This window comes from Lithobates pipiens, unplaced genomic scaffold (genome assembly GCF_037356315.1).
Source record: "Lithobates pipiens isolate NorthernLeopardFrog02 unplaced genomic scaffold, aLitPip1_a1.2 Scaffold_27, whole genome shotgun sequence".
Classification (NCBI taxonomy): domain Eukaryota; kingdom Metazoa; phylum Chordata; class Amphibia; order Anura; family Ranidae; genus Lithobates; species Lithobates pipiens.
This window is the reverse complement of record NW_027507788.1, coordinates 12,144,923-12,158,784: the sequence shown is the minus strand read 5'-3', so window position 1 is coordinate 12,158,784 and position 13,862 is coordinate 12,144,923. Positions and strand designations below refer to the sequence as shown.

Genomic DNA, 13,862 nt, shown 5'->3' with positions numbered 1-13,862 from the left:
ATAGGAAGCGTGTTCTTGGCAGGATCACTAGGGGAAAATAATGGGAAATAGCCTGAAAAAAATGGAAATTGAACCAGCACATGTGAGGATCGGGAAGCTGCAATATATCAGATTTGTGTTCTCTGGTTTTTGATACATTTGAATTACTTAAAGGAAGCGTCTTGAAACTCTTGCCAAGCTTTGTAAATGCCCAGTGTGTATATTTATGGTTAAAAAACCTACGCTCCCCCCCCCCCCCCCCCACCACCACCCCCAAGATCCTTCAAATGTGCATCATCATGAAAATATGGAACAGCAAACAAAACCCAATAAATCAGGTAACTTCCGCAATCCCCCGAGATCCGGACTGGCTGAAAACACAATGGAAAAGGTTACAGGGACATAGCAAGACGTTGGCATTGTTAGAATTCTTTATTATTTTCCAATCAAATAAATAGAATATTTTATTTCAAAAAAAAAAAAAAGAAAAGAAATAAAAAAAAAAAAAAAAAAAAAAGAAACAAAGTTGCCACACAGCCAGCAAAATCCTCAGCTCATCAAACAACATAAAAATTGCAAATATGTATAAAAACCCAACCGAGAGAAAACCGAGGAAGATGGAAATGACGAAAAGGATATTTCCATGGCATTGTACAGCAGGGAATACTGAGTGACAGCGAGTAATAAGAGACAGACGGGACGGACAGACGCTCGTGTTTAACACCTTCCTGCCCAGAATCTGCAAGTGCGCGAAACCGGAAGGGGTTAACAAGCAGGCACAAGAAAACGGTAGAAGCTTGCTTTCGGCAAGGCCCGTAGCCTGTTGGTACAGTAAACTTCGGCATGCATCCTACTTGGTTTGGCGGCTACGCAGTAGCCCTACTAAATTATATACTACTGAGGAAAATCTGTCAGGAGCGTGACGTTCTCTCTGAGGCCTGGAAGGAAGGGTGTAATGCATCAGACTCGCCAGAAGGGGGGGCAGCAGGATGACTGCAAAGCTGCTTACTGGTAAAGGGTCTCCGGGGGGGGGGGGGGGCAGCAGAGTTTCCAGATATACTGCTAAACTGCTTATGGATAAAGGATCTCCAGGGGGCAGCAGAGTTTTCAGGTATACTACAAAAACTGCATACTCATAAAGGGCCCCCAGGGGGCAGCAGACTTCCCAGATATACTGCAAAACTGCTGCTTACTGATAAAGGGGGCTGCAGAGTTTTCTGATATACTGCAAAACTGCTGCTTACTCATAAAGAGTCCCCAGGGGGCAGCAGAGTTCCAATAAATACTGCAGAAACAGCTTACTGATAAAGGCCTCCCAGGGGGCAGCAGAGTTCCCAGATATACCACAGAAACAGCTTACTGATAAAGGGTCCCCGGGGGGCAGCAGAGTTCCCAGATATACTGCAGAAACAGTTTACTGATAAAGGGCCCCCAGGGGGCAGCAGAGTTTTCCGATATACCTTAAAACTGCTGCTTACTCAAAAAGGACCCCCAGGGGGCAGCAGAGTTCCCAAATATACTGCAAAACTGCTGCTTACTGATAAAGGGCCCATAGGGGGGGCAGCAGAGTTCACAGATATACTGCAGAAACCGCTTACTGATAAAGGGTCCCCAGGGAGCAGCAGAGTTCCCAGATCTACTGCAAAACTGCTGCTTACTGATAAAGGGTTTCCAGGGGGCAGCAGAGTTCTCAGATCTACTGCAAAACTGCTGCTTATTGATAAAGGGTCCCCAGGGGGCAGCAGAGTTCCCAAATATTCTGCAAAACTGCTGCTTACTGATAATGGGCCCCCAGGGGGCAGCAGAGTTCCCAAATATTCTGCAAAACTGCTGCTTACTGATAATGGGCCCCCAGGGGGCAGCAGAGTTCCCAGATATACTGAAGAAACAGCACAGGGGGGCAGCACAGTTCCCAGATCTACTGCAAAACTGCTGCTTACTGATAATGGGCCCCCAGGGGGCAGCAGAGTTCCCAAATATTCTGCAAAACTGCTGCTTACTGATAATGGGCCCCCAGGGGGCAGCAGAGTTCCCAGATATACTGAAGAAACAGCACAGGGGGGCAGCACAGTTCCCAGATCTACTGCAAAACTACTGCTTACTGGTAAAGGGCCCCCAGGGGGAAGCATAGTTTTTTGATATACTGTAAAACTGCTGCTTACTCGTAAATGGTCCCCTGGGGGCAGCAGAGTTCCCAGATATACTGCAAAAACTGCTTACTGAAAAGGGCCCCCAGGGGGCAGCAGAGTTCCCAAATATACTGCAAAACTGCTGCTTACTAATAAAGGGTCCCCAGGGGGCAGCAGAGTTCCCAGATCTAATGCAAAAACTGCTTACTGAAAAGGGCCCCGAGGGGGCAGTCTAGTACCTTGGGGTATATACAGTACAAAGATTTTAGGTAAAGGTCATTGTACCCTTTGCGATTCATGTACACCCTCGTGGATGCCCGAAGTGCAATGTGTACAGCAAGCAGTCTCAGAGCGTCTTGAAGTCTGAAATACTGGAAACAGCGTTTTCCTAAATGCAGCTCAACAGTAAGCAGCCATGCAGGCTCAGCTTTGCATGCCATGTGTGATGCACTAAAGCATTCCTAAAGTGCAAAAGTGCAATTGGGCTCCGATCATAAATGCTGGAAGCTTACAGACAGCCTTAGAAATGCAGCTCAATGTTAGGAATTGATGCAGGCTGTAGCTGTCAATGCAACGGTGCAGAGCTTTGCATGCCGTTTGTGCAGATTAAGATGCGCTGAAGCATTCCTAAAGTGCAGGAGTGAAGTTGGGCTGTAAAGCATCTCTACATTTCCTACTCAAGGCATTTGTCAAAGGCAACCAAGGGCACCTTGGATGCATTTTCATAGGCTTAGGCACATCCAACGCTGCACCCGTGTGTGCAGTACATTCCCCTACAATAAATTGTAGCCAATCAGACTTCATTTGGTTTGATGTCAGTTACAGGAGAGAGCTTTGCTGACCCCTAAAACAAGTCCTGAGCAGCTTAATCAGAGCCCCTTAAACATCCTTCAGCTACAAGGTTGAATAAGGATGCTATTAAAAAGAGCTGGCTGTAGCTTTAAGCGAGTCGCTAAAAGATTGAAGCTTTGCTAGCAGCATGGGTAAAAAGCTACAGCCAGCACTCCAATAAGGCTGGACCTTAAATAGTAAACCTGTGCCTTGTTTGCTGCTCGTAAAAAGCCTGCAAGCAAAAAACGCACGGCCGGCATCCTAAAGCAAGCCTCGCAGAGAGAGAGTCGACCTTTTCGAATCTTCCTTCATCGTTCATACATAATATAATTCTAATTAGATTCCGCTTTATTTTCCGTATTACAAAATAAATAACATGCTTTGTTAAAAAGTCCTTTAACCCCCTTTTGACCCACCCCTCCCCGCACCCCTCTACCCCTCCCCCCCCCCCCCCCAGCTCCACGATCTCCGGAATCGGGTCGCCGCGGCCGGACTGTTTCCCGGTGTTTAAACGTTTCAACATTCACAACGTCGGCCATGTTGGCGGAAGGCGACTGAAGAAGCGGGATCGGACGGTGTCCCGCCACCCTGCTCCCCCCACCTCCGCAGCACCTGACCGCCGACGTGACCGTTTGATTAAAGCTTTGGACGTGGATTTGGGCGCCGGACGGCTCAGGACGGCGTTTTTTTTTTTGTTACAATACTGTGATTACAGACCCCGGCCCCGGTAAGGTAAGTACTACGCCTAGGGGCATTACGCGGCGGGAAAATTAAAAAAAATAACAAAAAAGCAGATATATCTGTGGATAGCGACATGCAAACATCTTCTGAACATGCCTGATAAATCAAAAATTGGGCGACCCGGGTCATTGTGAGACTTGCGGTTCAGGCGCTAAAGGCTCTGGGACGACAGTTTTTGCATAACAGTATTCATTTGCTACAATTCGACTTATTAAAATATACATTTCTTTAAACTAAAGGGTGTATCTATATAAAATCTGAATATCTCTTCGTCCTTCGAAACTGCATGTAAAAATCTCTCTTTGCTAACGGGGCAGAATCGAATGTTCTCAGGCTTTTTTTTTTTTCTCTGTAGATAGAATGTTATTTAGCAAATACAGCACGACGGCCACTAGATGGCGCTAAGTATCCTAGGTAATAAGTATGCTCCTCAGCTCTATCTAGTTAATGTTATTTAGTGTGAATGGGGAGAAATACTGCATTCTGCCCACTAGATGGCACTGCGTATTCTAGGTAATAAGTATGCTCCTCCACTCCATCCAGTGGCCATAATGGGGTATTTTCCCCATTCACAGAGGATTTGTCAAAACTGGAGCAGCTGTGAATGGGCAAAGTTGAATGTTCTCAGGCTTTTTATTTTTTTAGAAATATCCCATTATGGCCACTAGATGGCAGTAAGTATCCTAGTTAATAAGTATATTCCTCAGCTCCATCTAGTGGCCATAGTGGGGTATTTCTCAAATGTTATTTAGCGTGAATAGGGAGAAATACTGCATTCTGCCCACTAGATGGCACTGCGTATTGTAAGTAATTTGTATGCTCCTCCGCTCCATCCAGTGGCCATAATGGTGTATTTTCCCCATTCACAGAGGATTTGTCAAAACTGGAGCAGCTGTGCATGGACAAAATACTTAAATGTTCTCAGGCTTTTTTTTTTTTTTAACTATCCCATTATGGCCACTGGATGGCGCTAAGTATCCTAGTGAATAAGTATGCTCCTCTGCTCCATCTAGTGGCCATAATGGGGTATTTCTCAAATGTTATTTAGTGTGAATAGGGAGAAATACTGCATTTTGACCATTAGATGCCGCTGAGTATCCTAGGTAATAAGTATGCTCCTCAGCTCCACCTAGTGGACATACTGGGGTATTTTCCCAATTCTCAGAGTATTTGTAAAAATTGGAGCAGCTGTGCATGGGCAAATTTGAATGTTCTCAGGCTTTTTTTCTCTGTAGCTTGAATATTATTTAGTGTGAATGGGTAGAAATACTGCATTACGGCCCCTAGATGGCGCTAAGTATCCTAGTTAATAAGTATGCTCCTCTGCTCCATCTAGTGGCCATAAGGGGGTATTTCTCAAATGTTATTTAGCGTGAATAAGGAGAAATACTGCATTCTGCCCACTAGATGCCGCTGAGTATCCTAGGTAATTAGTATGCTCCTCCGCTCCATCCAGTGGCCATGATGGAGTATTTTCCCCACTCTCAGAGGATTTGTCAAAACTGGAGCAGCTGTGCACGGGCACAATTTAATGTTCTCAGGCTTTTTTTCTCTGTAGCTTGAATATTATTTAATCTGAATGGGTAGAAATACTGCATTACGGGCACTAGATGGCGATGAGTAGCCTATGTAATAAGTATGCTCTTCCGCTCCACCTAGTGACCATAATGGGGTATTTTCCCCATTCACAGAGGATTTACCAAAGCTGGAACAGCTGTGCATGGACAAAATAGAATGTTCTCAGACTTTTTTTTTTGAAATGTCCCATTATGGCCACCAGATGGCGCTAAGTATCCTAGTTAATAAGTATGCTCCTCAGAGCCATCTAGTGGCCATAATGGGGTATTTCTCAAATGTTATTTAGCGTGAATAGGGAGAAATACTGCATTACAGCCACTAGATGGTGCTGAGTATTCTAAGTAATAAGTATGCTCCTCAGTTCCACCTAGTGGCCATACTGGGGTATTTTTACCATTCACAGAGGATCTGCGCCTGGTCAGAATCAAATGTTCTCAGGCTTTTTTATTTATTTTTTTTAGAAATTTCCCATTATAGCCATTAGATGGCGCTAAGTATCCTAGTTGATAAGTATACTCCTCAGCTCCATCTAGTGGCCATATTGGGGTATTTCGCAAATGTTATTTAGCGTGAATAGGGAGAAATACTGCATTACGCCCTCTAGATGCTGCTGAGTATCCTAAGTAATAATTATGCTCCTCAGCTCCACCTAGTGGCCACACTGGGGTATTTTTCCCATTCACAGAGGATTTTTCAAAACTGAAGCAGTTGCGCCTGGTCAAAATCAAATGTTCTCAGGCTTTTTTTCCTCTGTAGATTGAATGTTATTTAGTGTAATTGGGTTGAAATACTGCAATACGGCCACTAGATGGCGATGAGTAGCCTAGGTAATAAGTATGCTCTTTAGCTCCACCTAGTGGCCATAGTGGGGTATTTTTCCTATTCACAGAGTATTTGTCAAAGCTGGAGCAGCTGTGAATGGGAAAAATCGAATGTCCTCAGGTTTGTTTTTTTACAAATATGCCATTATGGCAACTAGATGGCGCTAACTATCCTAGTTAATATGTATACTCCTCAGCTCCATCTAGTGGCCATAATGGGGTATTCTTCCCATTCACAGAGGATCTGTCAAATCTGAAGCAACTGTGGATAGACAAAATCAAATGTTCTCAGGCTTTTTTTTTTTTTTTTTTTTTTAATATCCCATTATGGACACTAGATGGCACAGAGTATTCTAAGTAATAAATATGCTCCTCATCTCCACCTAGTGGCCATAATGGGGTATTTTCCCCATTTACAGAGGATTTATCAAAACGGAAGCAGCTGTGCCTGGTCAAAATCAAATGTCCTCAGCCTTTTTTTCTCTGTAGATTGAATATTATTTAGTGTGAATGGGCAGAATTACCGCATTAAGGCCGCTAGATGGCGCTGACTATCATAGGTAACAAGTATGCTCTTCAGCTCTATCTAGTGGGGGGTATTTTCCCTATTCACAGAGGATTTATCAAAACTGAAGCAGCTGTGCAAAATCAAATGTTCTCAGCCTTTTTTTTCCCTCTGTAGATTAAATGTTATTTAGTGTGAATGGGGAGAAATACTGCATTATGGCCACTAGATGGTGCTGAGTATACCAGGTAATAAATATGCTCCTCATCTCCACCTAGTGGCCATAATGGGGTATTTTCCCCAGTCACAGAGGATTTTTTTCAAAACCGGAGCAGCTGGGCAAAGTCAACTTGTACCAGGTAAGGTGGTGATCCCATGGCAGGACATTAGCTGGGTGCCACGAGGAGCACGTTGAAAATTTGGTTCCAGGCGTTTTTTTTTTTTTTTTTTGTAAAATAAATAACCAACACGCTTCTGGGAAATCTGCCTCCCCTTCTTCAGGGCTTAGAATTAAATTGCACACACACAAATGTCCTGCCTGAGGAACCAGCCCCCCCTACTGGGGACCTGCCAGAGTTGAGCAGCCTAGGAACTCTACAAGGACCCAACTAACTTCCCATAAAGGGAAACCCCAAACTAAAGTCCTACAAAAAAAAACCTGAAGCTTCGGGATTAGCACGACAGCCAGGTAACTAGTATTTTCAGAAGTAGAGGTTGGCAATGGTGGCCTCCATACGTCCTCAGTTCAGGGTGGAGGTGGCTCTGTTTGTGGTCGGCAATCCTGGGTCAACGCATGTTGTAAAAGCCTCATAAACTGCTTAATGCCGGCTGATGGTTAACGCGTTTCAGAAGGTAGGTGACCCCAGGCTCCTGTAAACGCATCAGAAAAAAAAAAAAGGAAGCAATCGGCGTCTTTTTGGAAACAAGGCGTTCTTTCATGGAAGCAACAGATCTTCACCCCCAAGAATTCTGGGGTGGGGGAGGGGAGAGAGCTGAAGATGACTGCATATCATGGTGACTCAGACGGGTCGGATGGGGCAGCAGTTCTAGTCGGACATAAGAAGAGTAAAAATGGGGTGACAGGCTCCAGGGAGTGAAAGGGTTAGTTGCTGGGCATGGCCTTGTCTGTGACCCGTTACAGTTTTCGGTCGGAGCCGGTCCGTGTCGATTGGCCTCCGGGGTAATCCGTTCCTCCAGCTGCCGAAGAAACAAAACTGAAGTTAAAGGAGTTCTTCACTTCATTTAAAGAGTCAATTTTACCCCTTCAGGTTCATTCGGGTTCTCTTGGCGGCCCTGCCGGTGTCCATCTTTCCAACAACCCCTCACTGCCCCGGAATAGGAAGCCCTGAGTGAGCTCAGCGCTCTACCCCATGACTGATATCAGGACTGGCAGAGGAGGGGAACACAGCAGCCAGAGGAGGAGTCTTATCAAGAGAACCGCTCACTGCTCCAGGAGGAAAGAGGGAAAGGAAATAGAGAGAGAGAGAGAGAAGGGAAATAAAAGAAAGGAAAGGAAAGGAAAAGAGAAAAAGGAAATGAAAAGAAATAGAACTGAAGGAAAGGAGAGAGAGAGAGAAGTGAAGGAAAGGAAAAGAGAGGGAAGGGAATAAAAGAAAAATAAAGGAAAGGAAATAAGAGAGAGAGAGAGAGAAGTGAAGGGAAGAAAAAGAGAGAGAAGTGAAGGAAAAGGCAATCGAGGAAAGGGAAAGAAAGGAAAGGAAGTGAATGGAAATGAAAGGAAAACAGAGAGGAAAGGCAAGGTAAAGAGAGAGAGAGAGAATTGAAGGAAAGGAAATGAAAAGAGAGAGAAGGGATGGGAAGGAAAGGAAAGGGGAAAATGGATGGGAAGGAGAGAGAGAAGGAAAGCAAAGGAAAGGAGAGGAGAGAGTCAAGGAAGGGAAAGGAAAAGAGAAGGAAAGCAAAAGAGAGAGAGAAGGAAAAGAAAAGAGAGAGAAGGAAAGGAAATGAAAAGAGGGAGAGAAGAGATGGGAAGGAAAAGAGGGAGAGAAGGAAAGGAAAAGAGAAAGAGAGAAGGAAAGGAAAGGAAGAGAGAGAGAGAGAGAGAATGGATAGGAAGGAAAGGAAAGGAGAGAATGGATTGGAAGGAGAGAGAGAAGGAAAGCAAAGGAAAGTAGAAAGAGAGGGGAAGGAAAGGAAATGAAAAGAGTGAGAGAAGGGATGGGAAGGAAAAGAGAGAGAGAAGGAAAGGAAAAGAGAGAGAGAGAAGGAAAGGAAAAGAGAGAGAGAGAGAGAGAGAGGGAAATAAAAGGAACGGAAAGGAGAGAGAAAGGAAAGGAAAACAGAGAGAGATAAGGAAAGGGGAAAGGAAAGGGAAAGAAAAAGGAAAGTAAATGAAGAGAGAGAGAGAATGAAAGTAAAGAAAAAGAGAGAGAGGGGGGATGGGAAGGAAAGGGAAAATAAAAGAGAGAGAAAGGGAAAGGAGAGAGAGAAGGAAAGGAAAGGAAAAGAGAGAGTGAGGGGGAAAAGAAAAGGAAAGGAAATGAAAGGAAAAGGAAAGAGGGAAGGGAAAGTAAAGGAAAAGACAGACAGAAGGAAAGGAAAGGAAAGGAAGAGAGAGAAGGAAGGGAAAGGAAAAGAGAGAGTGAGGAGGAAAATAAAATGAAAGGAAAAGAGAGAGGAAAGGAAACGAAAAGACAGAAGGAAAAGTAAATGAAAAGGCAGACAGAAAGAAAGGAAGGGAAAGGAAAAGGGAAAGGAAAGGGTGAGCCTCTGTCTTAGTGACTTCAACACTTACAGTCCTTACCGGGATGCCCTGAGTCTTTGCGGTTCAGCTATTCCTGTGCTTGCACCCCCAGACAGTTGTCTTTACTCTCCGATGTTATTGCTAAGTAGTCTGAGCTGCTCAAAATAAAAAAAATTAAAAATTACATTAAATTAAAAAAAAACATTAGAAATGTTACACTGTATCTAAATAAAGGCATACAACTGCCCTGTCAGCACAAGATGAAATGTATTACAGGCCAGGGCTCTAGGCTGCAATATTGCTTTTATCCACTAGATGGCACCAGATACAAACGGTTAGGTACTGTACAGTGGACTTTGTTGTATATACAGTATATAGTCTCTGCATTGAACCATCCCAAAGCCATTAATATACAAGGCTGGATAGATATGTGAAAAATATAGAAATAAATATACGCAGAATTTTCAGCATATGTGCAAGTCTGTTTTAACAAAACTATTTCCCCGATGGCACCTCTATAGGAAAGCAGAGAATTACATAGGAGCCTTTGCTGAACTCCTATAAATGCGAGTCGTCTGGTTGTGTCTTGCTGCAACTAATGTTTAAAGAAGAATTTTCAGCATGTACATTTCTCTTAAGCTGAATTAAAGAGAGATAAAAAAAATACAAACATCAAAGCCTTTTTTATGCAAGCAGTGTAAGTCCCTGTATTTAATCTGCTAGCAAGGGGCATGCTGATAGGAGGGGAGAGCAGAGTGACAATGAGCTCATCTCTCCTTCTATCACTGTCCAGTCAAAGGCTGAAGGAGGGGCGAGACCTGTAACTGTCACTTAATTACAGCCGGGGGAAAATCAGGTCTCCAGCTCTGCCAAATAAAAAGGGCTGTGCTGTGTAGCAGTGCTGTGTACATTTTAGGACTGGATGAAATGCAAGTCTTTTGGCAGCTGTATTTCATCTTGCCTGGAAGCCAGCTTTCTTTTTAACAATTTCTCATCACCTTTATTTTTGGGTTTTTAGGGTATACTCACGCATTTTCCAATACTGTCTCCTCCCCGGCTGCGGCGATCTTGCGGTAACAATATATCATTTCCACCACGAGCCATATTGTCAGCACCACGATGAGGACGTACATCATGATCTCCGACACGATGGAAGCCATGTCTCTGTTGGCTAAGTGGGGGAAAAAAATAGAAGCTCTTTAGAAATTTTTGGATCCAGCATCAGGATAAGAAAAAAAAAGCATGACAGGACCTCTTAAATATGAGATCTGGGGGGTCAAAAAGACCTCAGATCTCATATTTACACTAAAAAGCAATAAAAAAAAAAATTGTAATTAAAAAAAAAAGGCCCTTTAAGAGAGAGTGACGTTTTGACATCGTCTCCGCCCTGCATCAGGGTTCTTTCTGAATGCACATTTAGTGCTGTGTAACGGATCGTAGAGTGCGCCTGTCCACAGACTCCGTTGATAGGCTCGCATTCATAAAAATGTATCAGTCTTGGATCAGCAGCTATCAAGCACCTGATGCTGATGTAACTGAATTTTCTATGGATGTGGGATCCCTTGAAGACTGCCTAAGGTGACCGGTGGGGGGCCATCTTCCCCACACTCGTCTCCATACCCAGCAAGGGTGAAGGAAAAAATATTTAAATTTATTTTAGTACATGAATTTTTTTATTTTTAAACTGCTTCTTAGTATATATATTTATTATTTTTATTAATATTACTAAACATTTGTAATAATAAAAAAAATGTGTGTTTACATATTTTTTTCATTAATGTGTGTTATTTTTTGTATCACTTTTATTGCTGTCACAAGAAATGTAAACACCTCTTGTGACGACATTAAAGCATGACAGGTCCTCTTTATGGAGACCCCCACCTCTCTCCTCTACAATGGAAAGGATCGGATCAAAAAAAAAAATGGCCTTGCTTACATCATCCGTGGACCAGAAGTCAAGGGTGGCACAGTGGTGTAGTGGATAGCACTTTCGCCTAGCGGTAAGAAGGGTCGGTGGTTTGAATCCCAACCACGACACTACCTGCCTGGAGTTTGCATGTTCTCCCTGTGCCTGCGTGGGTTTACTCCGGTTTCCTCCCACACTCCAAAGACATGCTGGTAGGTTAATTGGATCCTGTCTAAATTGTCCCTAGTATGTATGAATGTGAGTTAGGGACCTTAGATTGTAAGCTCCTTGAGGGTAGGGACTGATGTGAATGTATATGTAAAGCACTGCATAAATTGATGGCACTATATAAATAACTGAAATAAATAAATAAAATGACATTGCTCCAGGCCTCCTAGGTCATAGAGATGAGCAGAGACCATCCTTCCTCTGCTTATCTCTATGGCCAGCTGCCACCACCGTCAGATCAGTTCTCAGGCTTTGCCAATGAGCCAGGTAAGCCTGAGAACCAACAAAAAGCAGTGGGAGGGCGACCGCCCCTAAAAGTGATCCAGAGGCTAATCAGCCACTTGGACCACTTTTAGCAGGAAAAATAATCGCCTGCTGAAAATGCTTATGGCATCTAGCTGCGGCCCTAACCCCCGGCATTCCGGTGTAAAAACATGATGTATTTTTCCAGCTAGAAGATCGGCAAGTGGATACAGTATTTGTATCTAGGCATGGACCCCCCATAATGTCCTCTCCGAGGATTGGTCTCCCCCTTATGGCTCACCTTTGTCCACCACCGTCACCTGGATGAATTTGGTGACGTTGGTGTTGTAGTCGTGACTCTCGAAGGTCAGCGTACGGTTGACCCGGCACATGTACTCCCCCTGGTGTTCGTGGGTGACGTTGGTGATGACGACGGACATGTCCTGCAAGTCTTCCGAGTGGGCGCTCCCGTTCCATTTTAGCCGCCCATCGAAGCGCTGATCCAGGACTTGCGGTTTCGGCCATTGGTAGATGAGGATCTGCCCCACGAGAAGACAACGAATTCATTACACATTTCCATACCTCCCAACTGTCCCGGATTCGGAGGGTCTGTCCCGGTTTTGGAGCAATGTCCCTCTGTCCCTCATCCCTTCTTATTTGTCACTCATTTCGGTCTATATAGTTGTATATAAATATCGAAACGTGTTTCCCAGCGCTACAACTTTCATCTGATTTCTAAATTGCTGCATTTGTAAATCCCAAAAGCCAATATAAAGGAATAGTAGTGGAAAAAAAGCCCTTGTGGGTTTAACCAATCTTGTTTTTTTTTTTTTTTTGCACAATTCTCCTTTAAGGGGGCGTGGCAAGGGGTGTGTCCTATGCCTGCATACTTTTGCTTATAGGTGTCCCTCAATCCCATCTCAAAAAGTTGGTAGGTATGCACAATTCCCCCAACCCCCCACCCCAACCCCACCCCTGGAGGTAACACGTCATAGTCATCTATCAGGAAGGAGTGTCAGGTGAGAGGGAACAGGAAGTAAGTAGAAATCTCACCGCTTTCTATCCAGGTGAAGGGTATCAGAACAGCAAGTGAAGAAAAATGTCCCTACTTTCTAACCAGGTGAAAGCTGACAGAACAGGAAGTGTCTGTCCAAGTGACTGGTGTCAGGCAGGACAGGAAATGAGAGAAAATCTTCCCTTTTTCTATCCAGGTGACAGACAGGAAATGAGAGAAACATCTCCTCTCTTTCTATCCAAGTGGCAGGTGTCAGGCAGAACAGGAAATGAGAGGAAATCTCCTCTCTTTCTATCCAGGTGAAGGGGGTCAGGCAGGACAGGAAATGAATGAAAATCTTCCCTTTTTCTATCCAGGTGACAGACAGGAAATGAGAGAAACATCTCCTCTCTTTCTATCAGATGAGGGGTGTCAGACAGAACAGGAAATGAGGGCAAATCTTCCCTTTTTCTATCCAGGTGACGGACATGAAATTAGAGAAAAATCTCCTCTCTTTCTATCCAGGTGACAGACAGAAAATTTGCAAAAATTTCCTCTATTTCTATCCAGGTGACAGACAGGAAATGAGAGAAACATCTCCTCTCTTTCTATCAGATGAGGGGTGTCAGACAGAACAGGAAATGAGGGCAAATCTTCCCTTTTTCTATCTAGGTGTCGGACAGGAAATGAGAGAAAATCTCCTCTCTTTCTATCCAGGTGAAGGGGTCAGATGAGGGGGATATCTCTCCAATGGGAACAAACACTGCAACAAAATAACTTTTTTTAGGTTTATTTTACTCACTGGGTCTTCCTGCCCCAGTGACACCCATACCTTCTGATTTATTGTCGTGGTGTCACTGGGACAGGAAGTGAGGGGAAATCTCTCACCATATTCCCTATTAATTGCCAATAAAAAGGCCAAATTCACTGGGAATTTCTCGGCAGAAATGTCATCTTCTCCCCCCTCCATAGCAGCCAGCGTTATTAATAGATTTATCACATAATAAAAAAGTGAAAAATAAGTGTTGGAATATTTATGCGTCTCACATGCGTGTGATAATCTGTCAGGGTTTGCAAGGAGCGCAGAGCTGCCAGAATATCTTTGATGTTCTGTATGGCTGTCGGCTACGGAGAAGAGTGTCGGAGCTCCTCATCTCCGCATAGATAATTCCCAGACCTTTCCTTAAAGAGGAACTCCTGACT

General features: G+C 44.1%; 1 protein-coding gene across 2 annotated transcripts in view; it reads right to left on the bottom strand.

The window, feature by feature from the left end:
* Positions 1–396: 396 nt before the first annotated feature.
* SCN1B (sodium voltage-gated channel beta subunit 1) overlaps positions 397–13,862 on the bottom strand; it is a 71,366-nt gene continuing 57,900 nt past the window's right edge. Inside the window, exons 4-7 of one of the 2 annotated variants that reach the window (XM_077456440.1) lie at positions 11,967–12,204; positions 10,318–10,459; positions 9,340–9,443; positions 397–7,781 (exon numbers count right to left, since the gene is read on the bottom strand). In XM_077456440.1, coding sequence (XP_077312566.1) covers positions 9,377–9,443; positions 10,318–10,459; positions 11,967–12,204 — 447 coding nt within the window. In that variant the 3' untranslated portion in view covers positions 397–7,781; positions 9,340–9,376. The remainder of the gene's footprint in view (positions 7,782–9,339; positions 9,444–10,317; positions 10,460–11,966; positions 12,205–13,862) is intronic. The other variant, XM_077456439.1, reaches the window with a different exon arrangement.